At 36.0% G+C, this 27835-nt stretch overlaps 1 protein-coding gene across 3 annotated transcripts in view; it reads right to left on the bottom strand.

Annotated features, from left to right (window-relative positions):
- The window catches only part of Pak3 (p21 (RAC1) activated kinase 3), a 112014-nt gene that overhangs the window by 61748 nt on the left and 22431 nt on the right, over positions 1–27835 (bottom strand). For all 3 annotated transcript variants that reach the window (XM_048335765.1, XM_048335763.1, XM_048335764.1), the window contains exons 2-3: positions 24290–24491; positions 3798–3898 (exon numbers count right to left, since the gene is read on the bottom strand). In XM_048335765.1, coding sequence (XP_048191722.1) covers positions 3798–3898; positions 24290–24464 — 276 coding nt within the window. In that variant the 5' untranslated portion in view covers positions 24465–24491. The remainder of the gene's footprint in view (positions 1–3797; positions 3899–24289; positions 24492–27835) is intronic.

Genomic DNA, 27835 nt, shown 5'->3' on the forward strand with positions numbered 1-27835 from the left:
CAACTGAAGGAGACTGAGGGGTCTGAGCATCAGAAGCAGGAGCACATATCAATGCCTGACCATGTATACAACAACAAATAGATATACAAGCTGGGGGTTGTCCAGTGTAGCCCAGGAGAATGGCAGCATGATATAACAGGCCAAGCATTTATCTTATCATAAGAAATGATAATTTATATCACTCATACCATTTTTCCCTCTGATTGACTTGAAGCGACCGTCACAGGTCTAGAGGTCTGGAAAGGGGAGTTCTGAAGTATTTGGGACAAAAATGGCAATATAAAGGGTAAGGACTTGTAATAATTTAATACAAAAATCTCACCACCCAACCTATTTTTAGCTTCAAGGTCTAAGTGTATGCCCAGATGTACAACATTATATGGGCCACTAAGCTGTAGGGTAATCACCAAGAAACACAGCAAGCCAATAGACAAATAGCTCACATAATAGGCTCTTGTAAGCCAACTGGATTAGATGGTTCAACAAATTTCTCAAAAGTTCAACATCAACAACCACAATAACCAAATTTAATAATGTGATTTCCCTAACACATAGTAACTTCATGATACTATAGCAATTGGGGCTCAATTCTAACTCCTATCAAAAATGATTATTATTACAGAGATAGCGTAGGTACAACCACGGGAAGGTGATACAAGAACATTGTCAATAATAGTAGCTACAGATACACATGGGACGTTGAAAGTAGTTACAACTGTGATATAACAATCGTTTCCATAACGTGGAGTTCATTTCACTTAGCATCATCTTATGTGTTCATAAGGGTATAGCTATTGGGCTCCTGTGATCCTCTGCTGTGACTTGCCTATACCTGTACTAATTATACCCAGTAAGGGAGACCATAGAGTCCATGTTTCTTTGGGTCTGGCTCACTTCACTTAGTATAATTTTTTCCAAGTCCTTCCATTTCCTTACAAATGGGGCAATGTCATTCTTTCTGATAGAGGCATAAAATTCCATTGTGTATATGTGCCACATTTTCCTGATCCATTTGTCTACTGAGGGGCATCCCGTGGTTGTACCTACACTATCTCTGTAATCTTATCTGAGTATATTGGAAATCATGTATACTGGTATTAGAACTAGGAAATTGAAAGGGAATACCAAAATTGAGAGACACAGGGTAAAAAAAGAAAAACAACTACAAAAGCAAAACTGTTTGGTGTAAGTGAACTGAACACCTCATGGGGGGAAAGGGAAAGGGGGAGGAGGGTTGGGGGGTACGAGGGACGAGGTAACAAACAGTTCAAGTAATGTATCCAATGCCAACATATGAAACTGTAACCTCTCTGTACATCAGTTTGATAATAAAAATTTGAAAAAAAAAAAAAAAAGGGCATTCTGTAGGACAGGCCTATCTGTCTGTTTCTTGCTGCTGGAATCTGGAAACCTGATGGTAAAATTGGCAATGTGATGATTTGTTTGATATTTCCAAAACTCCACACTGGGATGTATTTAAAATTGGAAAAGCCTTAAAACATGACTTAGAAAGTTTATCTGTATGATGTCATTTAATTTCTATGCTATTTTGAAATTTGCATGTAATTTTTAAAGTAAAATTATTAAGTCTGAAAAAATGATTATTAAAAGCTTATTATCTTTTGGTATTCTAAGGGTTAAATTTAATATAAATAGAAACCATAAGTTAAAATAATAAAGTGGAAAAATTTGGGGATCTTTAAAATAATGTGTAGGGACAATGTACAAGTTATAAAAAATCAAGGTGACAATAATGTACTTTAGATTTCCAAATTCAGCCAGTGTCTATGTATGTAGTCAATGGATTCCTATTAATGGACCATTTATAAAATATCTTTTTTATTGCAAATTGTTTTTCAGTGGGTTGGTTTGGTTTGGTTGTGTCAAAAACTACTGTTTATGATCTGAAAGACTGTCCCTTACATACCCCCTTCTATCTCTCTCCAGCACACTGCATTCTAATTAAGAACAAAGTACAAATGACTGATGCTTCAGTCAGCAATATGGTGATGACTCACTTTCCCTTCATTTCTATTCAGAATACAGAAAGAACAAAGAAAAATCTAAAGGTAGTTGTGTCATATGGTGTCAGGTAAGGTGGAAAAATGTGAGAAGAAAAAAAATTGGGAAAGCACCAAAATGATAGATGAGATAAATAGAGGAATATTTCATGCAGAAACAAAAAGGAAGAAAAAAATTTAAAAAATATTGAGTGACAATAAAAATAAGAAATTTCAACAGAAGACAAGCACAGAAGGTAAAGTTAAAAACTGGAAAGATAATGTTCTTTAAAAAGAAGGGTTATTAGGCAAAACATCTATAAATCTTAATGGGCTTCCTCTCTCAAACGTTAGAATGTTTGAGAAATGGTCATCTCTTTTATTGATTTTTAAAATATATAATTCATCAAGTTATAAAAACCACTTTTATCTGGTGGGGCTGATGTGTAGTGGTGGTGTTAATGTTGAGATTATAGTTTCTAAATATAGCTAAGAGAATGTTCTCATAACGTTATAAAGGTTGAGCTCAATGCCTTTTGAATAATGTCTCTAACTGCAATAATGACAGTGCTTCAATCTTACTGATCTCAATTTTAACAATGTCATTTTTTTAAAGTTCCTTTCTGCTTGCTACTGAAAATACAGAGGTTATCGGCATTGTCAGGGGCTGAGAAATTTACTGTGTTTTCATTTTTCATATTGCTTACTTTCAGAATGAGCAAACACGACAGTTCAGCTGTCAATTCAGTGGCATACTTTACTTCTCCAAATCAAATTGATTTGTCCCTTTTTTTCCACTTAGTAATATAACAGTCTATTCATTATCCATCACGTTATGAGGCCAGATATCTAACTCTTCAATATCAACAATTTTCTTTGGCTTAAGAAGGTAAGATCAGATGATAATGCTTCTAAGTTCTTTGCTCAATTCATTTAAAACTACTCATTATTTTAGAATGCATACTTTCACTGAATTCCTTACTAGTATAGAAAAAATGTTGTTGATCTTTCTGCTGATACATTTCTAGCAACATCCTTTCCCTAACCTGGTTGAAAAAAGGAGATGCTAGATCTTTTCTTAAAGAATAATATGACATAGATCTGAGGTCCTGTACTAGTTAAGCACTAGAAATATCAAAGATTGGCTTGGTTTATTACTGTTATGCCTAGAGAATCCATATTTGTTTTTATTATGAATTACTTTGATATAAAGTAAGCACATAACCACTAAGATACATAAATAGTATATATATAATGTATGTATGTATATATCCAGCCATATTTTTTCCTGAATGAGTCTTTTAATGTCTCTGAAATATAATTATTAATATCTTAAGAATAATCTGTTTTCTTCTAAATAAATGGAAAAACAGGTCAATTTGAAAGAGATTTTTAGTGAGCAGGGTTAACTGACCTGGGCAATTCAGGTCCCAATGCAAAGCCTCAACTATTCAAATAAATAGCCTTCACTGGTCAAGTTGAGTGCGTGATTTCTGATTCACTTTACAGGTTCAGGCAGAGTATACTAGGCCTATGTGTTGTGCACCATGGTAACTAAAATTGTCAATCAAGTAGAAGACTATATAGTAATCATCCATTTTGGTTATGATGAACAAAATAAATTTTCAAATGCTGTTAGTTTCTATTTCTATCTATGATTGCCTAAGCAAAGTACTTGAAATTGTCAAAAAAAATCAGTTTTTCCATTTTGGGGTATGGGATTTTTTTTCCTGAAACCTATTATCATAAATGGTTGGTTTTTCATGGCTCACAAAACAAAATAAGAAGCTTACTTACAGTGAACTCCCCGGTGACTGCATCAAACCCCACATGAATCGTATGCTCAAAGTCTGAAGGAAGAGATATCTCTGGGCGCTCTTTCTCTTTCTTCTTATTGGCTAAAGGCAAAATGTTAACATGTATTTATTTGAGGCATAGTTTTGGCTGCCATAAGTTGTATAAGTAGGCTCATTCAAACAATTATAAAGTTGAAAGACAATTGATTACAACATAGTTTTACCAGTATTTAACTCCAGGAATTCCAGTCTTATTAGAAAGGGTGGCTGAGAATTTGATGCAAAGAATTTTGTTTATATGACTCAAAAATTTCTTGTATACCTGTAATCCCAGCACTTGGGAAGAGAAGGTAGGGGGATTAAGAATTAGAGAAATGGCTACATAAGGAGTTTTAGGACATGCTGGGTTACATAATGAGACCCTGTCTCAAAAATAAATTCTGATACCAATTCAAATAAAACTATCATTCAAAGCTGTTTACATTCTTTACCAGCCTTATGATATAACCAATAAATATTTGAGTATATTACGTCACATTGACTTTGTTGGCTCAAATATCACTTACTAAATAAGAAATTCATTATACTCAGTTCAGACTAAGCCTTGTTATTAGAAAGAAAGAAAGTAAAAGAAAGGCATTTTAGTTATCTATAAAATATTATGAATTGTTCATAAATGTCAACATTCACAAACTATCGAGTGCTGGCCACCTATGATTCCTCTGTTTGCATTATGAAACAACTTAATTTTCTATACAATAAAGATGTTACTACAAATCAATGGTGTTTAAAAGCCTCCGTATGTTTATAGCTATTTTTTTTACCTAACGTAATGCTATGAAAGCCTACACATTGGTGCTTTTTACTGAATGTCTTATTATCTTTTGAAGACATCGAATCAGTTCTTTGGTTTAGCCTTTTCATTTGTGGCTATTTTTGTACTTTCCACTGCATTATCGCAGCCATTGAAATTTACCAACATAATTTTGAGTAAACATATTGGCAATTAAGACAAAATCCTTTTTAAAAAATCCTTTAAAGATATAATCACTGAAGAAAGTAAGAACTATAATGCAACTAGTATATCTATAAATAGTTTCCAGGAGAAAAGTACCCATGTTGTGGACACCTTTTATATCTATCTTTGATTAGCAAAGAAAAGACCATGTTGTTAGGAATCATCAAAGGACAACTAGTAGCTTCCATAAAAGACATATCAGTACATTTGAGCATGTACCTCTGATCAGATTATATTTAACATGAAGAAATACTTACCTTCCTAATACTGGGCAAGTCAGCATGAACTTGGTTTACCCCAATTGAAACTAGATGTCTCTTTAGTCTGAATTACACATAACACTCAATTAACCATACAGAGATTACTGGTTTTGCAAGATACTGAGGATGCATTTTAAATTCAAAACCTTTCACATTAAAGGTCATTCTTATGGCTTTTGTCTTTCCACACTATCTCATTCATTATTCCATATTTCTAGCCAGAGTGCAGGACCAAGGGCAGAACTATGGAAATTCAAATCATGAGAAAGACTGCATGGGACAAGAAAAGAAAGGCTGAGGGCCAAAGGACTAATGTCATTCAGAACTTTGCCTGCCCACAAAACACATTTAGGACTGTTTTACAAGGTGCATGCATATATCATCTTATCATTGGCACAACTACATTTTATAGTAAGTCACCTTTGTTGATGATTATTATCCTAAATCGACGACATTTAGAGCTTTCTGTTGGTATTTCTAATTGTTCTGTAAATGTACTGCAGTGACCACTTGACCATTTGTAAAATCATCATTATGTCTTGTCCAGAAAGGCAAAAAGAACAGTCAGCCTTCTGATTTATTATTCTACTCAAGGTAACTAGTATGATTTTAATTGTATATTTCTTCTTTTCTCTACTGGACATGGCTAACCACCTCTCTTTCCACTTTCTTATTCTGAATTTTCTCCTTCTCCAGAAGATAATTATGTCTTTGATCGTCATTGCTTCTTTTTCTTCTGTCTCTCCTAGTACAGTCTTTGTTTTTCTAAAATTCTTTGCCCTCACTTCTTCCTATTGATGGAATCTGCTCCCTGATTGGTGTTAGGTAACTTCCTGATCTGTGATTGACTGACATAGATCCAGATATTGAGCGACTAAGAACTTTATCTAACATAAGAGAACAGCTTCCCTTAAGTAAAAACAATAGAAAATTACACATATAAAATTTCTAGAAGTCCTCCTAGGACTTTGGAAGGGCTCAAGTCTGGTGAGAAACGATGCTCAAGCAGATTCATTCATCTTATACTAACAAGCTTTTTGGTAACCTTTAGGGAGCCAACATCTATTCTGAAAACTTGGAAGGTAGCTGAAGAAGTTCTATCTATAAAATTGTAATATACACGTACATACAATTTTTATGTACTCTCAGAAATTCATAAGTGCCAATTTCTATCTGTATCCCTAATCTTTCTATCAGTGGTACTCATAGTCTCTATTGCCAGCCAATAAATGCTCCAACTTTTCCATTAGCATTGCCTGCACATTAACATATTGACAGAATCAAACATTCCACTTGAAGTAAATTAGGCACAGATCTGAATTAATAGTGTTTTCCTAGAAGGTCACTTGATTCTCATTCTCTTACCTTCTTTCAGAGCCAAGCATAACACAGTCAATGAAGTACAAACTTGCTCCTCCTCCAGTGTCCCCTATTTCAGTGCAATGACACTGCCAACCATCCATTAGAAGGGAAAGGTCTTAGACTACTCCTTTGGAAGGCTTTAAGCAATGACGAGATTATGATTCCCTTGCCAATAGACAACCACAATAAAAATGATCTTATAAAAGGAAGTCTAAAAAAAGTTTTAATGTTCCTATAACAATGTACTTGAACCTTTTAAAATAATCTTTATTATCTCCTATAAACATACATACTTGAGTCTTTTACAAAGCTATATAGCCAGACATCAGTGGCTTATGCCTGTAATTCTAGCTACTCAAGAGATTGAGATCTGAGGAACATCATAGTTCAAAGCCAGTCTGGGCAGGCTTACCTCAGGCTTGGAAGATTGTACTTGTTAATTTACACATTTCCCTAACTCTCTGTCAATTATTTCCCTCAGTCTCCTTCCTTCTTTCCTTCCTCCCTTTCTTCCTCACTCCATATATTTCTTTTTGCAATTCAGGGAATCAAACCAATGGTCTCAGGTATTCTAGGCTAATGCTCTATCATTAAGCTGCATCCTAACCCAATCCTTAGTTTGGAAGACTGTCAGATTTCCCCTACCTTGGTTATGTGTTCAATGCATTTGCTGGGCAAAGTTAAATGTCCTTTGTTTCATGTTCCCATTGAACTACTCTATGTACAACAGAGCTTAACACTTAAAAGCATTAGATTGTTATTTCCTTTCACATACCAATCTCTCTAGCTCAAATTTGAGACCCTAACATAAAAAAATGTATCATATTTGTTCTTGCATTACCCACTACATGCCTTGAGCCTGTACACTCAATAACCATCCTTTAAAGGGCACCCGCAATGTACAAAATACTTGTAGTGGGGTTTTTCCCCTCAATCTCCACAACAACCTTCTGAGGAAAGACTTATTATTGTTTTATAGATGAGAAAAGTGAGAATTGGGCAGGTAAAACCATATATACCCATGGTTACACGGCTAGCACATGTCAGAGTTAGTATTAGAACCTAGGTTCCCACTATGTCTCCAGAACCTAAACTTTTGTTTATTTGTTTTGTTTTAGTTGACAGTCCCAGGGCGTGGACTCAGGGCCTGAGCACTGTCCCTGCCTTCTATTTTCTCAAGGCTAGCACTCTACCTCTTGAGCCACAGCGCCACTTCCGACTTTCTTCTATATATGTAGTGCTGAGGAATCGAACCCAGGGTTTCATGTATATGAGGTGAGCACTTTACAACTAGGCCATATTCCCAGCCCCAGAACATAAACTTTTAATAGCCAACATACTAGTTACTTGGTGGCACTTAAAATAAAAACAGATCTGAGTTTTAATCTTCAATAAATGTTTAGTGATTCAATGGAGGCTACATGAAGACTGGTCTCTATCTTATTTTGTTCATACTAAAATGTCTTTTTATTCCCCAGAAAATCCTATGAGCATTAGTCATTTATATTAAATCTCAGCTCAGTTGATTCTTTGTTAAATTTCTGTCTGATTAGCTGTATCTAGGTTGGTATTTGCAGAGAATAAGTCCTAAAAATGATCACTTTCTAAAAATTATCTCCTACTTTCTATTGGAAGTCAGAATACAGTTGCAGAATACTGGCTGCACAACAATGGCAAACAGATGGCCTTGGGAACCTGTGATTATGCATGAGTTCACACTGCAATTCTTGTGGCCAAATATTCTCTTCAGGGGCTCTCATACTGACATCTTTATCTATTTTACCACCCTGTAAAGAAGGAAAAGCTCCTTTAACTTGTCTACATTAGCCTTTACACCTCATCTCAGAATTCTGAATTTAGAATAACTTCAACCTCTTCATTAAATGTTCTCTACTTCTGACCTTAGGTTCTCAAACTTCACTATGCATCATTATAATTTTGGGGAAATTTTAAAAGGACAAATGCCAGAGCCACATTCCTAGAAATCTGGAGTGTTAGTTTGGGGTCAGTCTTCGCACCTTTAATATTTAAAGCTCCTCCAATAATTCACCTGTAGAATTAAGAACAATTTTAAATCCTGCTACAAAACAAAGGCAACTATTACTTGTATAATCCTGGCACAAATTCTTCATTTTTCTGCATCCCAACCCTTTATGCCTAGGGGAAGCAAGAAGTAGGCTTCCCTTCATTATACTCCAAACTGGTTTTTTGGTGATTAGTTCTTCTATATTTGGAACAGAATCCTCTCCTTTTGATATTACTGTTACTTCATTCTATCCATACTTCTGAATCCATTGAAGTCTTTGGCTCTCAGTCTTCCTTCCCATACTCCATTCTCTCATCACTCTGTGAAACAGAAAGTATAAATGGACACCTCCTTTATATCCTTGCCTTAGGACTCCTTAATTCTATTGAATTTTTAGCTCTCTTCCACTTCTGCAATCTATTCTCTAGGCCATCTTTTACATCCATTGTTTTCAACCAGGGCTGAGAGGTCCATTCTCAAGGGTCTACCCAGAACAGCCTATGTCAGGATTTCCTCAGGTTAGAACTTAATAGATTACTTTTAGAGGATATAAAGCTAGAGTAGAGAACCATGGCTGCTGTATACCATTTCATATTCCAGAATAGCCCTTTCTCTGAAATATTCAACCCTGTTTTCTCATGCTCTAAGCTCTGCATCCCATACCACTAGCCTTCTAATTCTTCAAATCTCTACTTCTCTATTACCTGTTCTGTCATCTCAACTAAAGTGCTATTCCATGGAGCTTTCTAATTTTAGCCAAATTTAATCTCTCTTCTGGCCTAGATTCTTATGATATATCATATAAATGGTTCTGAAGCTACTATCCCGGAAACTGTCACCCTTTGTGCTCCTCTTGCAATTGTTCTATAAAACCCTACCCTGTCAAATTCAACTATGAAATTTCTCCACTTCTCCACTAAACTTGCTGCAATTTTCTTGGGGGAAAAGTCAACATGTGTTTATTACAAGGATCATAGACAATAGTTGGGCCACTAAGGGTTCTCAGCAATATTTTCCGCATTGCTTACCAAATTTCCTCCCTTCTACCTTCATGAAATATTTCAGAACTTCACCACCTCAGTCAAATTCCTGCTCTACCAAACCTTTCTTTTTAAATTCCTGCTCTACCAAACCTTTCTTTTTAGTACATGGCCTTCCTTCAAATTCTCTAAGAAACATGGAAGCATCCATTGGGAACTTCTTTGAATTGATTTCTCTCACTCATGCATTTATCCTCACCCAGTAGCATTTTTTTCCTCCTTCACTTCCACAAGAAACAAGTCCCTCCTTTCATCTGAGATGTATTTCTCCACTGGTCCTCTAGATCCAAGTCCTCTTTCCACGAGCCTTACTCCATCAACTAAATCATATTTTTTTCTTCTTCACTATCTCCCCTTCTCTATTGGCACTTTCAATTAACCATAAGAGGCAAGCTGAGTTCTCTCTAGTCCTTAAAAAATAAAACCTTTCTGCCTATTCACATTCTTCTTTGGCTATTTTAATCCCTCACCATTTCCTTTGGACTAAACTTCTGCTGCACTTTTGAGACAGGGTCTTGCTGTGTATCCCAGGTTGTCCTGGAACTCACTACACAATCCACACTGGCCTAGAACTCATGTTTCTGCTGCCCCTACCTAAAAAATGCTGACATTACAGGGATATACCACCACACCTAGCTTAGGTTATACTTCATGAAGAAGCAGTTTTGACTTCTTTAGCTCTCACTCCCCAAACTATTATCATGACTCCCTAAAGTTATAAAATTATCTCCTCTTTGAGCAAGTACCAATTTTCAACCTTTACAACCATTCTTTGATTAAAGTGGGCTCAGTTGAATATATACTTTTTGAAACTAACTTGTGTCTACTTTATTTTTCACAATTCTTCCCCAGAGTCTAATCCTAAATTTCTAAATTTTCCTTCCCAATTGCGTTTGGAAGAGTCTCTTTCTGTTGGCTCCTTAAGTAGTATTGTTCTAGAGCCACCCTAGATCTTCATCTCTCCTCAACCATCTCTCCCTTGGATCAACTCTAATACATTCCTGGTTTCAATCCCTTTCTATACTAGTACTTCCTCACGTCCTCTCAGATGGATCCCAGAATCCTTGTAATGAACTGTAATGGTTTCATTGGCTTCACATACTGAGAAATTTCAAGAATAAAGTAATTGACCATAGCCTTTCCCTATCTGAAACAACGTGATATTACAACTCCCTCTTTTTTTCCTGGCTCACTCTTCACCAGTTTCTCCTCTCAAAATTGGATTCTAAATGTACCCTCTGCATTTCCTCTCTGCACTTGTTAAGTCACTCTTTTCTCTCCTGCATGACTCCTACATAGCATCATCTTCCTCCCCATACTCCCAGTTTTTGCACCAGCTAGTCTAAACTTCTTGTAGTTGTATTCCTCTAACAGTTTATCATGCCTAATGGCTTAAAAATGAAAACATTGTGCTTTTTTTATTGGGTAGAAATTCTACTCATTCCTTACATGGCTGGCTCTGTTTGTTTTTAAACTCACCTCAGTTCAGTGGTCTTCTCTTCAAGGAAGCCTTCTCTAAATAACTGTCCCTCTTTTCAACCTTGAATAGATGTCCCTCTTCTATGATCATTTCTGATTGTGCTTAACATATCAAAGTCTAATCATACATTAACATGGCTGTGTCCCTTCCTAGGCTATAAATCTCTTAAAGCCAGAGACTGGGACTTATTCCCCTCTACACCCTAGCATAATACCAAACTCAATATTTAATGAGCAAGCAAATGAACAAATGAATGGACGAATGAGTGACCTACATTATAAGAAATTAGACTCAACATATGGAGAAGAGGGTATGCTTATTTGCTATAACGTGCTCAGGAATAATGAGACGGTGATCCAGGTCTGTCAAAAATGTCATGATGGTGGGGGAATGTTTTCGAGTTACTTTGTAGTTGAAAAGATTGGTGGTATGGATGATTTCCTCCAACAGTGGGGAATTATTTATAATCATTTAGACACCTCTTGCCAGGTGCCACTCTGAGGCTCAAAGAATATATTGGCAGTTTAGCTTGTCAAGGTTCAGGGCAGGTAAAGCATCCAGTTGATGAAATCCCCGAATGGTGCTGTGTTTGCATTTTAGAGAACAGTCACATGCATCTTCCTTGTTGTGGGAGTTCCACTTTTCATCTTCCCCTAAAATTCCTGGAATTTCTGTTGTGCCATCTCATCAGATGTCATATGGTCATGTCCTCAATTATTTTTAGAACACTTTCTAGCTCTTTGAAAACAAAGCATGCAGGAAAAGGAAATAAATGACAGGGAATAGCCATAGAAATATTTTCATACATAAATCTGGCCTAAAAGCACAAAATCATAACCATTTGTAAAAGCAATTGAAAGCATGAAGAATTTTATGGTATATATGGCATAACCAGAAAGCAATGCTTAAGTTATGTTAATACAGAAAGCTTAAGGCAAAATACAAAGCATATTTTAAGTGTAGAAATAATCTTTCCAATGAAACATAAGCCAATCCTGCATAGTTGTTTGAGGGGAGCATTTCATAACCCACCTCTAGGAAACACTTGCTATCTCAGGTCCTTCACTTTTGAATCAGTCACTTGGTCAGTTAGTAAATATACATTGAATTATGAATATAATGACAGATTATGATAGATGATTAATGAGGAAGTTGAGTAATATTTTAAGCTTGCAAATTAATTGTAAGAATATGTTTGGCAAATAAGAAATAACAACCAATACAACCAGACCAAAGAAATAAAGTGATAAATTGCCCTGAACAAAATGTAAGTATTCCATTATAAATGTATGTCAAAAGAAATACAATCATAGAACCTCATGGTGGATTGTTAGAGCTTATTTGAACAGTGAGGGCATGAAAAACGAGATGTGAACAATGTGTGGATAGAAAAGTACAACTATGAGAAGTCAAGGGTAAACAGAGAATAGCCCTGGACATCTGAAAGGAAAGACAAAATTAGAGACAGTGACGAAGAATGTGGTGGAAAAAAAAACTCAGCAGGTGAAGGGCATGATAGAAGTGTCCCTGGCTGGACACCAGTGGCTCATGCCTGTAATCCTAGAAACTCAGGAGGCTGAGATCCGAGTATTGCCTGGACAAGCAAGTCTTATCTCCAATTAAGCAACAGAGAACTGGAAGTGAAGCTGTGCTTCAATTGGTACAGCATCAGCCATTAGTGAAAAAATCTCAGGGACAACACCTAGACCCGAGTTCAATCCACGAAACTGGCCATAAAAAAGAAAAGAAAGCCAAGAAGTTTCCGAGAAGACAAGCTGGGTACTATGTCCCACTAACGTCCACATCCCATGGTGGAGGCAGGCTCCACCATGTATGTAACAGAGGCAGTGAACAACGAATACTGAGTGTGGAATGGATAGGATATGCCTATCCTCAATGCAACTGTTACTTCTAAGATAATTCACTAAACATTTTCTATAGTGTGTGTGTGCACGCGTGTGTTTCCTGTTATGCATGTGTGTATTACTTCTACAACTAGATCAGCAAACCAAGGACAAGCAACTTTGCTTTCTATAGAGTATTCCATACAAAATTCAGCACAGAGCCAGGCACACGAACACTAAGATGAAGGGTATAAGCAGTTAAAAAAGTGCTCCAGATTTTGTTATGTCTAACTTTTAAACTGAGAAAGTTAATAAATCTGATCTGTGCTCAACGTGAGCATACAGCTCGGGTCTATGTGTTGGCTGGTTGTATCTATGTTTCTGTCTTATGGTATTCCAAGATGTCCTTTAATGTAAAGGAACACTAGTAATGTATTTTTTACAGGAACATTTGTATGGGAGTTGCTGGTGTTGGAGGCTTTCCTGGGAGGTACTCTTATCTCTAGTTTGGCATCTCAAGGTCTCCTCCTCATTTGCCTTTGGACCCACTTATTCAGCCTAGTTGTAAACTGTAATCACATCTTGTTATATATTCTGGAAGCCAAAGAATATGTGCATATAAAAAGCCATTTCTGGCATAGGAACGGGGGGATGGTTGGATTATCTATAAACACTAAAAAGCCTGTTTTTGCCTCAATATTCCTGTTTCATTCTGTGCAGGAACATGGAAGGATATAAAAGTATTTTTAAAGTGACATACACATTTTATGGATAATAACCCTCATTTACCCAAACAGATGTTTCCTACTGAAGTTGGTTATTTCAGCTGGGTGATAGATGCTCTCAGTTACTTCATTGATTTCTGTCACTAACAAGCTGCTAGTCAATGCCCCACAAAGATCTACAAAATATTTTCTTTGTAAGAATGCCATAGCCCTGTTATCTAGCTAACAGGAAAAAGTGAATTAAATTTGGGAGCTTGCTGCCTTTAAATTTTTTTAAATGATTTTCTCTTTAGTTCTTCTGATTTTGGGGTCACTGAAGACACTTTCACAACTCATTTCCTTCCTAAACCTTCTTTATTCTTGAGTATGATTAAGTATCCACAATAATTCTTCCTGTGGCAACAGTAGCCCTGTAGGTGGTATCAAAAAGCAAATGCTCCTTATGAAGCCAATAGACTCTGAGGGACTGATTTCTGCCTCTATTCTATTCTGTGACATTTCTGCGCTGTACACAAACATGTCTCTTGGGGCTTAGAGTGTGAGAAGAGATACATGTAAATGTTTTAAGTCCTGGATCTATGAGATGCATGCTCTCACATACAGAAGAAATTGACTTACATTTTTCATATTTTTGATAGAATATCACTATATAGGCTTTAAAATTAAATTTTCCCAATTAGAAATGCTTAAAAGTGCTATGTAGGAACTACAACACAAAATTGGGTATACAACAGAATTTATTGTTGGCTCTAAGTATTTAAAGAAATTGTGCATAGTATGTAAAAAGTATAAAAGAAAATTCCAATTAGCATATTTCTGGCTGAGGTATATATACTATTTTGGACAAAACACATACTGATTTAAGCAGAAAAATAAGTTGCATATTAATGAGGAAGGGGGACCAAGTCTCTTTTATGAATACTAGATCATGAGTAAGGACAGGAAATGATAGGAGACCCTTGTGTCCTATTTCAATATAGTTCTTTACTATTTCAGTTTTATAACCATCAAACTCTATATTAATCCAAATCATTTTTTAATTGGGACAAAATGAGTTTCTTTCTTCTATTTTTGGTGCTGGTCTTGGGGCTTGAGCTCATCGCCTGGGAGCTGCTTTTGGACTCAAGGCTGGTGCATTACTTCTTGAACCACAGCTCCACTTCCAGCTTTCTTGGTGGTTAACTGGAATTAAAGAGTCAGACTTTCCTGCCTGGGCTGTCTTTGAACCTTGATTATCAGCTCTCATCTTCCACTGCAGTTAGAATTATAGATATGAGCCATTAGCACCTGGCTCTTTTTACAATTTTTATACAAAGATCAGTTATTTCCTGTTCATATGTTGGTCCCTCAAAAGGAAAATCCTGTAGAGTCAAAGAAATTATTACTATCCTAATTGCTGATCTACTTAAGTTTTGCCTACTTCTGTAAAAACTCTATTCATGCATATTCCATTGATTGCAGCCTTTGTTCAAAACAAGATAAATTACCTTTATCTTCCAGTAAGTAGTATGGTATTCGGCACTCTTTGGACTATGAGTTAGAGGAAATAAATTCTAGGTTTGCATTGCTTTAGTACTAAGTTGCTAATCTTTTGAGATTGAATGAGCACCTCTGAGCTGCTTTCTATAAAATGGGAACACTTTCCCTACTTCCATCACAGGAGGCTTAGAAAACAACTGATATGAAAAGTTATTTAAATATTGTCATAGCCACGTAACAGCCTTCCTCAAATACATCATCTCAATTACAGTATTCTAATTAACAAGATGTCTATGCTTGCAGAAATATTAAATAATCTGCAACTTCTTAAACATGGTACTTTAATCACATGAGCAATGTCTTTGCCATATAACTACCAAGAAAAAATTTAAGACCATTTTAGACATTCACTTTCTTCGTATATATATTTTTTATTCCATAAATCCCCAAAACACTGTTGGGAAGGCCTGTTATGGAACGGTCTACTATAATGTCTTTCAGGTAGAACTTGATAAAGTCCTCAGAGATACAATCAAGAATCTAGAAATTTTCACTCTTAGTATTTCACAGCATCTAATTAGTCTGTCTACAATTTCTTCAATGTCTAGTACTATCTCTTCAGGTAGAATACTACACCTATTTCTTCCTGCATGGTCTTCAATGGTTAGGAAAAACAGTATGTTCAGATGAGAACTCAGTACTGATTCTTTTTTTTTCTCCTTCCTTCCTTCCTTCCTTCCTTCCTTCCTTCCTTCCTTCCTTCCTTCCTTCCTTCCTTCCTTCCTTCCTTCCTTCCTTCCTTTCTTCTTTTTTTGCCAGTCCTGGGGCTTGAACTCAGGGCCTGAGCACTGTCCCTGGCTTCTTTTTGCTCAAGGCTAGCACTCTGCCACTTGAGCCACAGCACCACTTCTGGCTTTATCTATACATGTGGTGCTGAGGAACTGAACCCAAGGCTTCAAGTATACGAGGTGAGCACTTTACCACTAGGCCACATTCCCAACCCACTTTTTTTTTTGCCCAGTCCTGAGCCCTGAACTCAGGGACTGAGCACTGTCCCTGGTTTCTTTTTGCTCAAGGCTAGCACTCTACCTCTTGTGCCATGGTGCCACTTCTGGCCATTTTCTATATATGTGGTTCTGAGGAATCGAACCCAGGGCTTCATGTATACAAAGCAATCACTCTTACAACTAAGCCATATTCCTAGCCCCATGGCTTCTATAAGAGCATTGCCAAACCAAACTCATGGGCTGGATGTTCTGTGAGGATGATGAGATATGAGATGGAGGACAGGAAGTGATAGTCCAATATGAACCCAATAGTCACTCTCCCCACACATATGTAGACATCACCTGTAGAGGTACCATCTTCAAAAACATTCAGCAACAGTAATTATTCTGGAAAATAATTAAGAAATTGCTCCTTACTTATTTTTTCCCAGACAACACATACTCATTCCACTTTCATTTATGTACAAATCACAGGTGCAAAAATTTCAGTGGAAAATGTGTCCAAAAAAAAAAGGTGAAGATGAGGCATTGTGCTTTCTAGATACTTCTGATCACATGACTAATTATACAGGGTACAAGTCTGAGTGGGGGAAAAGGTATCATTTGCTTTACAGAAGAAAGTTCACTGGCAAGTATTCTTTCCTTTCACACACCAATTTAATGTTTGATTTGATACTTTTTATGTTCCTATCATTCCACTCCATCTTACCTACTACATATTATTCCTGTCAACACTACTTCCTCTCTTTAGTGTGTATATTCCCTATTATTAAATTCCACACTTTTCTGTAATTTGACTATCTGGTGGTTTTAATGGGCTATATATTTTTGACAGTGTTTATTAGCCTTGAAACAGAAATGTGAGCCTTAGTAGACAAAGAGAGTTCTTGCTTTTTTTCCCTTTCAACAGGAGAATTCTAGAACTGAAGGATTAGAGTGGAGGCTCTCTCCTGAGGCATAGGACTGACCCTGGAGGACAAGCAATAAGTCCCAAAGAATAAGGCTGTGATATCTAATGAGCACACTTTGCTAATCTGCATGGGCTCCATTTGGAGAAACAAACAAAATTTGGAATGCAAACACAATTCAGAAAGCAGCTAACTCTGACAGCCAGTTGTTTGATAAAAGAAATCTCCATTAATGGACATGCCTACACATTATTGGGCAAATAACAGTCACAAACTGCTGCAAAACCCCAAAAGGCCTTCAGCATCACCAAAGAAACATTGCATATGGTTAATACACTATGTAAATTTTATTGTGCATTAATTAGATAAAAATCAGTAATGTGCATTGACCAAAACATATGATCATAAAGGATGGCTGGGTTTTCTTTAATATAATTGTTGCACAGTAGTGCTTCTTCTGAGTAGAAACATACTGTGTAGAAAATAACACACTCTAGAAATTAGAACAATATGAATTCAATACAATGACAAGCTATATAGAATTAAGAACTTTTTCACATTAATGAAGCATGATGTAAGCTTATGATGTATCAAATGATCATCTAACCCCCAAAACACCTAAATGAAGTGTCAGGACTTCGCTATTGCCAACATTATCATCTCTGCATTTGTTTCAAAACACATGGAAAGTTTTTCATTCTTTCCTTATGCCCAATGAAAAAAGCATGCTTTTCTGAAATTCAGATATATTCCAAGCACACTGTAAGTTTAGTAAGGAAAAATGGAAGCCACAAGTGGCTTCTGATGCTAGAAACATGATTGACCAAGTAACCCCATTGTCCTGCTGCAAATAGTATAGTATAGAACAAGAATCAAGCCTGGAGTCAGAGAGACTTGGGAGGTTTCTGCCTTCAGCCCTTTACTATTTATGAGCACAGAGGGTTTAGGTTGTTTACTTAAAAGTTTTCAGGGGCTGGGAATGTGGCTTAGTGGTAGAGTGCATGCCCCACATGCATGAAGCCCTGGGTTCGATTCCTCAGTACCACATAAACAGAAAAGCCGGAAGTGGCGCTGTGGCTCAAGTGGTAGAGTGCTAGCCTTGAGCAAAAAGAAGCCAGGGACAGTGCTCAGGCCCCGAGTCCAAGCCCAGGACTGGCAAAAAAATTAAAAAATAAAAGTTTTTAGTATATACCACATCACTGGATAAAATGGGTTATGGCAACATGGAGTAACTATATGGATTAACACTCAATATAGGTATAGATCCTGACACACTGCTTGGAAGTGCTAATATTAAATGGAAATCACACTGTTTTTTTTTTAATTTGATTTATATGAAACTATTCCCTGCTATACTTCTCTAGCACCCTACCTCCCAAATCTCTCTGGATTCCCCATAAGAAAAATGCTCACGAACTGTACTCTCTGAAGACATAGCTTTTCATATTTCACACAACATTGCATGTCTTACAGACAAAAAATTAATACTGAAGAGAAATACAAACACAAGACAAATGAGCATATGAGACACAGACAGCACACAGAACATGTCACTTCCAAATTCAACCTCACCTAATCCTTTCCTATTTGTTCTTCCAAGTTTCAACTCTTAAAAACATTACTTTTGGAGGTACTATGCTATTTTCAAAATCCTGGCTGTATCTATTTTCTTCATTGCCTTTTAAGTATTTTTTCTTATTTATGCATTTATTAATGCGTTTATTCATGCATTTTTCCAATCACTTCCAGAATGGATGTCATGTGGCTTATTCAAACACACAAAACAGAATATGATACTATATATGCAAAGCAGAACAGAAAGGAAAGAAGAAAAAAATTAAAACTAGCATAAATAAAGTGTCGAAGAAAGCTAATACTACATAAATACATACCAGGGATTGCCATTATATTTGCTATGCATGGGCCACATATTTGACTCCAATAGACATCAATAGAAGTAGTAGTCAATAGAAGAGAAACTGATTAGATTTATGCTTCACAAGGTTCCTAAATATAATCAGAACCCTTGTTCAGGATATCTTTTTTTCTAGTCGAAATATTGAAAACATTTTTATAACTAAAGTGTCATCAAATGGTGTTGAATTATCCCTTCTACATTGTTCTACCTCCAAGATCCAGCTCCTAGAAAAGTTTCTCACAAAGATAGATCCTCAATATTGACGTTTCATCTACTACTTCTTACTTTTCTTCTACGTATATCCTGAAGTTCTGTTTGCTCAATGAAATATAGTTACTAAAGTAACTCTTAAAATGCAAACAACAAAAAGATGCTCATTTTTGTGTGTTATCAAAAATGTTGAAAGTGCTTTAAAAAGACCTTTGCTGTCATCAAAGCAAATATTTTCTTTTAAGTAGTGAAATAGACTCTGCGACATTATTTATAATGACAAAAATTAGGAAAGGATGCCAAATATCAAAAAACCAGAAATGGTTAGTTAAATAAACCATGATGCCACCACAGAATGAAATGATGCATACCAACACAAACTTTAAATAAATTAAATATCACCATAAAATACTGCATAGAAAAGCAGAACACAAAGCTTTACACATTATAATCCATGTAAAAAAGAAAACCTGTGTATATATAGCCGTAGGATGAGTATGCAAAGAAATCCACACAACGTTAACATTGTTTCAGAGATTTGTAATTAGGAGTGCATTTCATTTCTATATGTCTGTCTTTATTCTCTAAGTTTTTGATACTAATAAATAATTTTAATATGATAAGGAAAAGAGGGACAATGAAAAAATTAACCCAGTAAACTTTGTCTTAATGATAGTTCACAATTATCTAGCACTTCTTTTGTTTTGTTTGTTTTTTTCCCAGTCCTGGGGCTTGAAGTCAGGGCCTGATCACTGTCTCTGGCTTCTTTGTGCTCAAGGCTAGCACTCTACCACTTGAGTCACAATGCCACTTCCACCTTTTTCTATATATGTGGTGTTGAGGAATTGAATCCAAGGCTTCATGTATACAAGGCGAACACTTCACCACTAAGCCATATTCCCAGCCCCCTATCTAATACTTCTTAATTTTCCTTTTCAACATAGTTTCAGAGATTTGTAATTAGCAGTGTTTTTCACTTCTATATGTCTGTCTTAAGTCTTTAAGTTTTTGGTACTAACAATTTTAATATATTCGGGGAAAGAGGGACTATAAAAAAAAGATTAACCCAGTAAACTTTGTCTTAATGATAGTTCACAATTATCTAACATTTCTTTTTTTTGCCAGTCCTGGGCCTTGGACTCGGGGCCTGAGCACTGTCCCAGACTTTTTTTTGCTCAAGGCTAGCACTCTGCCACTTGAGCCACAGCGCCACTTGTGGCCTTTTCTATATACGTGGTGCTGAGGAATTGAACCCAGGGCTTCATGTATAGGAGGCAAGCACCCTTGCTACTAGGCCATATTCCCAGCCCTAACACATCTTCATTTTCCTTTTTATTGCACTCTGGCTATTTATAGTTATATTTCATTATCACAAATATCCCATGAGGTAGGCCATGTATTACCCTCTTCATTTAATTAGTGATAAATCTGAGGCTCAAATTTATGACCCAATGTCACAATCAATAGTGCCAAGTCTAGGTATGAACTAGGCCATCAGAACCCAAATCCAGTACCCTGCCCATTAAGATGGGCTATTATATAATTCCAGCAATTAACAAAAGGCAAGGACAGAAACACTAATCCTTCCTCACCCATGATGGTCACGTTCCTGAACAAAGCCTAAGGTATCAAATTTCATCTGAGAAAACCATGAATTTAGGAGGAGAAAAAAAGATGAACAAATGAGGTCACAAGTGAACTTTGAAAGTCCTCATAAATATTTTATATGTAATAAAATAATAACAGTGGGTTACATAAAGAGAGTAGTGAGCGTTTACATAGTTTAAAATAGTAAAAACAGTTAGCTCTACACAGTTTCCATTTGGATGCTCAGCTGATTTCTAGGAATGATCAGGATGTAGCTATCACTTAGTTATGGTCATGAAAAATGAAGGTAACAGAGAAGCAATGACTATGAACTGTTACTTCAAATCATGGATATCTATGTTCTCACAGTCACTGAATTCCAATCTTGAAGTTCTAACATCTTGCACATAGCTTCAGCACTATAAAGTAAATGAAATAAAGTGCCTTGGGCCTTTCTGAAGATAATTTCTGTCTTCCTAAGTCATTTTGTAAGACATTTAGGCAATTCTCTACACAGTTTGTTTAAATCATTCAAACTTTTTCTGAAGGCAAGTTATCAGCTATCCAGTAAGAGTATTTAAATGACACTAACTCCATGATTTAGGCTTTTCTGGCACTGTTTTCTTCCCAATATGATCTTTTAAAAAGCTGCTGATAGCATCTTTTTAGACAGTAAAAGCAATCATTTAGGCTGCCTTACATATGAAACTGTAACCCCTCTGTACATCACTTTGGCAATAAATAAGTAATTATTCAGAAAAAAAGAAAGTAGCTTACCAAATGTCTAGCAGTGGTATTAAATGGCACTGATGGCTTACGATCCCTTGAAGATGATTTCCACCCAATGTGATTGTTTTTGAAGTAACTGTTGTACTTCTTTATGGAATTCTGCTAAATCATTCAAGCCCTGAACAGATCAAATCTTGTCCTAAAAATTGCCTCTATTAGTTTATAACTATATTCATTGCCCATCCCAAAATCTTCCCATTTTTCTTATGATAACCACATCTGGGGTACTGGAAACTTCATGAGGATTATCCTACAGCATCACATCATTTAGTGTGAACAGATTCAGATTCTGCTTTAACCAACTGTTCTTGTATGAAAAGTAATCTTCATTCACAGGTTCTTCTTGGTACAAATATTCTTTGTTTTCTGGAGAGGTCACTGAAAGATATTTTACCATCTCTAGGAAAGTGTCCCAGATTAATTATTGGTGGGCTATGTTCAACTACCTAATGCCTCTTTCTATTAAGAATACAGGATTAGTTAGTGATGGTATAGGAATCCTATACATTTGAATTTTCATACACAGGAACCTTTTAGGGATTTTTTTCCAGTATATCTGTGCATCCGTTTAATGTATCTTCTTGGATGGCTGGACCAAATGCTGATCTAAATGCTCAAAGATCTAAATACTCAAGGATAGGGTTGGTAATAAAGGCAATGGTTACAGTAAAATGAATATTGGAAGTGCATGTCAGGCACAAAATGAATGATGAAGAGTCTGCAAGACTTTAAAGATTTTTCTTTCTTTGAAGGAATCTTGCATTTCTGCCAGAAAGCACTGTTCAAACCATTACTTAAAGAGAGAAGGAATAGCCAGCTACCAGTAGCTACTCAGAGGCTGAGATCTGACAATTGAGATTCAAAGACAGCCTGCTCAGGAAAGTCTGTGAGACTCATCTCCATTTAACCACCAGAAAGCCAGAAGTGGTGCTGGGGCTCAAAGTGGTAGAGCGCTAACCTTGAGTGAAAGTGCTCAAGAATAGCACCCAGCATGCCTCATGACTGACAGAGTGATAGACGACTGAGGGAGGGAGGGAGAGGGATAGAATCATCCTGTATGTTCACTTTGCACATCAGTATATTGAAAACACAACTCAGCCTTTAATCTGGGGAAGAATTCAATATAGTTTTGTTATTGTTGTTGTTGTTTTGGTTTTGTTGTTTTGTAGGTCATGGGGCTTGAACTCAGGGCCTGGCTGTTGTCGCTGAGCTCTTCAGCTGAAGATCAGTGTTTTACCACTTTGAGCCACAGCGCCACTTCTGGTTTTTTGGTGGTTAATTGGAGATGAGTCTCATGGACTTTCCTGCCTGGGCTTTGAACTGAAAGCCTCAGATCTCAGCCTCCTTAGTAGCTATGATTACAGGTATGAGCCACTGACGCCCGGCTTGAATACAGTTTTCTCAAGAGTAGAAATTTTTTTTTTACCTTGAGGTCATTTGAAGTAATGGTAGAAAACTGAAATATTTGCCTCTCTGATATTTCCGATTTCATGTCAGTGCCAATGGGCTCTTGCTTTTCAAAAGGGCAAGTAGGATTTTTAAGGACTCTCAACACTTGGTATCTTAGTAGCACCAAAAAGTATTGCAGCCTCAATACATTCTTTGGCTAATGTAAATATAACACGTGGGGTCCTTCTTTGGCACCACCAGTACAGAAGAATTGGCCTCTAGATCATGCTATACCCTTCAATTTTCAAGCCATTCATTGCTTCCAGGAAAACTTTTTACAAGACCCACATCAGTGGTAGTAAACATGTTTTTGTTTTAAAATTCCTCATGTATGGTCACAGATCCCTTCGATGGAAAGTGTTTTATTATTGTCTTGCTTCTTTTCAATCCAGAGGTTTAATGTCACATCCATCTTTTTCTTTCCACAGTTTATGAAGGATAAATCATCTTAGAGTAGTATAAGAGGGATACTGGCACTAATGAAAATTTCAGCTTTCTTTCTTTATGATACAAATTGTAGGCCCAATAACATAATCTAAATATCTACAAAGCCACTTGTTTTACCTTGAAGAAGCAAATTAAAATGTCTCTTTTCTAGAGACATCTAATTTCTTTCTCCTTTATGTACTTTCTGTTGTGCCAATGTCCCTTGTACTGGCTCCTCTCACCTTCTGCTCAACAGTCACATCTACAGAACACACATTTCAACTTTATGGTAATTAATACACCCCAATAATTACTTTCTACAGATTTCATACCCACAAGCATCCCAACATGTTAGCATGTGATATTTGAGTACCAAGTTATATTATGAACATCACATGAGTAAATGATAATACACTTTGATATTTAGTGCACATAGGACTGATTTTGTAGGGGTCAATTGGTAGAATAAGAAAGGAAATAAGTGATGTTTCTTTCCATCTTGTGATACGGCCGGACAGACAGGCAGACAACTTTGTGTCAACATGGACTGACTCCCAAATATGTAATTGACAATCTTCAGTTACCATAAAGGTATACAGAAGTAAATACACCTATATTTCAATTACCAAAAGTGGTAACTTGCAATTAGGAAAGAATTGCTTTAACTTCACAAAGAAAGTTACTGCTTATATACTCAAGACAGTACTGTTATTATGATTTCTCTTGACTTAACTGTATGAATTCAACTTCATGGGAAAGGCAAAAACAGCATATGTATATTTTCTATCATGCCACAGTAAGTCAATCAAACATGGTAATTTGACAAAAGGCAATCTCTGAGGATGTAGATGAAAAAGTCAGGCAAGCCCTGAACATCCAATGCTAAAGAAATGACTACCCAAGAAAGAAAAGTAACCATGAAAATAAACTAGCCCCTTTTCAATGCCCAGCCACTGATACTTTACTTTTATCCCCTCCTCCTGGGAAGATAGAGCGAAGCCTGGCTTTCTTGTTCTTCTCTTCTGGGGCCATGGGAAGTGGTTTGCTGCTGTGGTTGAGTGCTGAAGAATCCCGATTGTTGCTGTTCATCCTCATTGGGGGAGCTGGGGGTTTTTCTTCATTATCCAGACTGTCAGACATTTTCAGCAACGGCTGAGTTCACAGCTCCTTAAGAAAAGGAGGAGAAAATAGAAATTAAGGAGGGACAGGCCTAAAAACAAATGTAGTAAATATGGCAATTGTAACATCTTGGTCTCATGTTTTCTCAGGTTTCATGTGGATAACACTGAAAATTTTTTCTCCTAGAGGGAAGGGAAGTTTCTCCTCAAAGATTAACAATGTATCTGCAAAAATAGAAAAGTGAAGGCAAAAATTATCAATTTATATATATCGCAAACTCTTAGGGTCCCTTGACTTTCTTTCCTACAATGACATTTTACTTTGTGTTCAACATATACAATCCCTCAATAATTTAAAATCATCTTTAAAATTATATACTGGTGATCAGTGTTCAAGTGGCAGACAAACTCCTCAGAATTTAAAATGGATATTGGTTTGGCTATAGATTTTTAATGACCCACAACCAGTGGTGTCTATTTCTTCTTTGTGCATACCTGATATATAAGGTGTTCTGTGCTGATTTTAAAGTAATCAATCAAGTAACCACTCCATAGGTCTGCATTTTCTGCAGTGTTGGCGTGTACTGTTAAAGAAAACAATGGAACATCGTCTCCCCCAAGCAGGTGAAAGATAAAAGTGGGTTGAATGTCACTATGAACAGAGATGAGCTTCAGAGCCCTGAGAAGATATGATACTCTTACTTTCTGTAGTATTTTATGACGCAGAAAAATGATCAAGAGGACTGACAGTGATAATCAACTGTAAGATTCAGTCTGGACTTTAGGGATTTTTTTCCTCTTATTTTAATAATTTCTTATCTTATGTCAAAGTCTGGATATTTGGATTTCATTTAATTGAGGGATAGAAGTAAACTGGAAAAGCATTGACTCTTCAAGGAAGTTTTTGTTTCCAAGTGTTTACATGCTCAAGATTTCATTTTACAGCCTGACACTTGTCAGCATGAATCTACTGCTAAGGCTACCTTCCAAGTGAATCCTTGATTTGAATATAAGGGAAGTCAAATATCCTTACAAAGAATCTCTGTTAATTTACCAAGTATTACTTGGCACCAATTTAGGAACATGAAAAATCTCTAAATATGACTTAGCATATCACTTTATTCTAACAATATTTAAGTACAGGAACAATAACAAAAAATAAGGGTTAGGTCTTCACTAATACTAAAATAAGAAATGATCTGATGTAGTACTTTAAATACTTTATTGGCTACAATTTGTTTACTATTTTCCATAATGGACTATATGTTATATCATGTTACATAAAAATTGCTGTATTTGATGAAACCATGTGGTTTTTAGGAAAATGGATAGAACTAGAGATCATCATGTTAAGCAAAATAAGCTAGACTCAAAGATAAATATCACATGTTCTTTCTCATAGTCTATATACTTAGACAACATGATATAAAGTAGGACAGAGATTAAGAAGAGGAAGACCAGTAAGTGTGTGGAGGGGAAGCAGAGAGTAATGGGTGGATAAGTATGATCAAATTATATATCTGTAATTATCTAAATAAAATACTTTCATTCAAAAAATTAATACATACCAATAAAATATAATTTTGCTATGTTCTAAATTTTTTAATTTTTCAACAATAAGTTAACATGAATTAATATCATCTGCTCAAGTGACTGACACGGAGCAATGATTGATCTCCATTTGGATAGGAAATCTTTTCCTTTATCATGTCTTGTAATTTCTTAATAAAGTAAAACAAATTCTGAATTTTTAAAACATTACAATAGTGAAAGCACTTAACAACAAACGTTTTGTTTCCACTGCCCACAAATTGATCAGCCTTATATTTTCCTAAGTAGGTAAGGGTAGAGCATGAGGTACAATAAAAAAGTAACTGTGACCTCAAGCAGAAAGTATATGCATTAAGTATCAACAGAACTAGTAAATATTTTAACAAGAATATGAAACTAGCATTCTTTCACATTTTGATTTTTTGCTCCTTCTATATTCACTGTTCCTGTAAAAGCAAAAAGAAAGTGGGTTTAAGATTGACTTCACTAGTCTATGACTTTTTTTCTATTTTATTTTAGCCTCTGAAAAGAATTTCCCCACCAGATTGACTTTTCTGCCATTCAAAATTAGTGTCTAAATATGAGGTAATTATTATGCAAATCTCAGAATCTCGCTTGGTAAAAAACATGAAAATTATTAGAAAGTAATAGAGCCTTTAAGTTGAAATACCCACAAGACAGATTTCAGGAAGAGAAATGTGTCTCACAGGGATAGAGAGCCACTATTTTCCAGATTATAAATATTTTCTGATGACATATTCTTTAACTTGAGATGGCAGAAGTCAAAGAAACTTGTATAACCTCTTTAGAACAATGTTGATCTTGCATAATCAGGCAAGTGAGAGTCTGGGACAGCAAAGATTCTAGGGCAACTACATAATTTAAAATACTATGCTCCTTTATTCTTGATAAATAGGTGTGGCTCACAGCACAGTGGCCTTTTTCATAATTATACTCTAACCAGAGAAGGCATAGATGCTCTGCTTCTTTTTAGGCTACCTGATTGCCCTTGATATAACCTTACCACTTTATAGTTTAGGTTGAGAAGAAAGAGCCTACTTGGGCTATAAAATTCTCTCCTATGTTGCACTAGTAATCAATAGCCCAAATTTCAATAACATAATCTCCTTATGATCAGTATCATAGTCAGTGAGCCAAAAACCTAACTTATAGGCCAAATCTTTTTACTTCCACCAAACTGGAATTGTTTTAATCCCATTCAACTCAGCAATGTCCTACAAGGAGTTGGAATAAACCTTGTATTGACATGGAAATGAGAATGGAGTTCCTATGTCCTGTTCCACATTGAAAACATAGTAAAGCATGAGCAAAATCTAATCATCTGTTTACCTAGACGCTTAAGATTTAGTTTTGCTTGAAGTATCATGATTTTACCTCATTTCTTACTATGCTTTCCAAGGCACAACCAGTAATAATCATCTTGTATTCACTCCAGAAAATCATGATTTTGTGACACAGGAAGTTCTTGTTATCTTTAGCCCACTTTCAAAGCAAATGCTTCAGAGCTCACTTTCAGATGAATGAAGAAAAGGCAAGAACCTTTAAGGAAGCCTTGACATTAATGAATTTGTTTTCCTGAGTGGAAGCTATCTTTTATTCCTCCACAAATGTAGGAAAGGGAGATTTGTTATGACTGTAAATGATGCCAACTTCCTAAACCATTTTTGAGACAGCTTTTTTACAAAGTACACTATTAATGTATCACTGGTTCAATCTGCATATGATGTCATTATTTCCAAGATCCTGAAAGAGACTATATTGTTTGGGATAGCTACTGTAGGCTCTATTTCAATTGCACAAGAGCACCATTATTCTCTATCA

Source organism: Perognathus longimembris, chromosome 28 (genome assembly GCF_023159225.1).
Source record: "Perognathus longimembris pacificus isolate PPM17 chromosome 28, ASM2315922v1, whole genome shotgun sequence".
Classification (NCBI taxonomy): domain Eukaryota; kingdom Metazoa; phylum Chordata; class Mammalia; order Rodentia; family Heteromyidae; genus Perognathus; species Perognathus longimembris.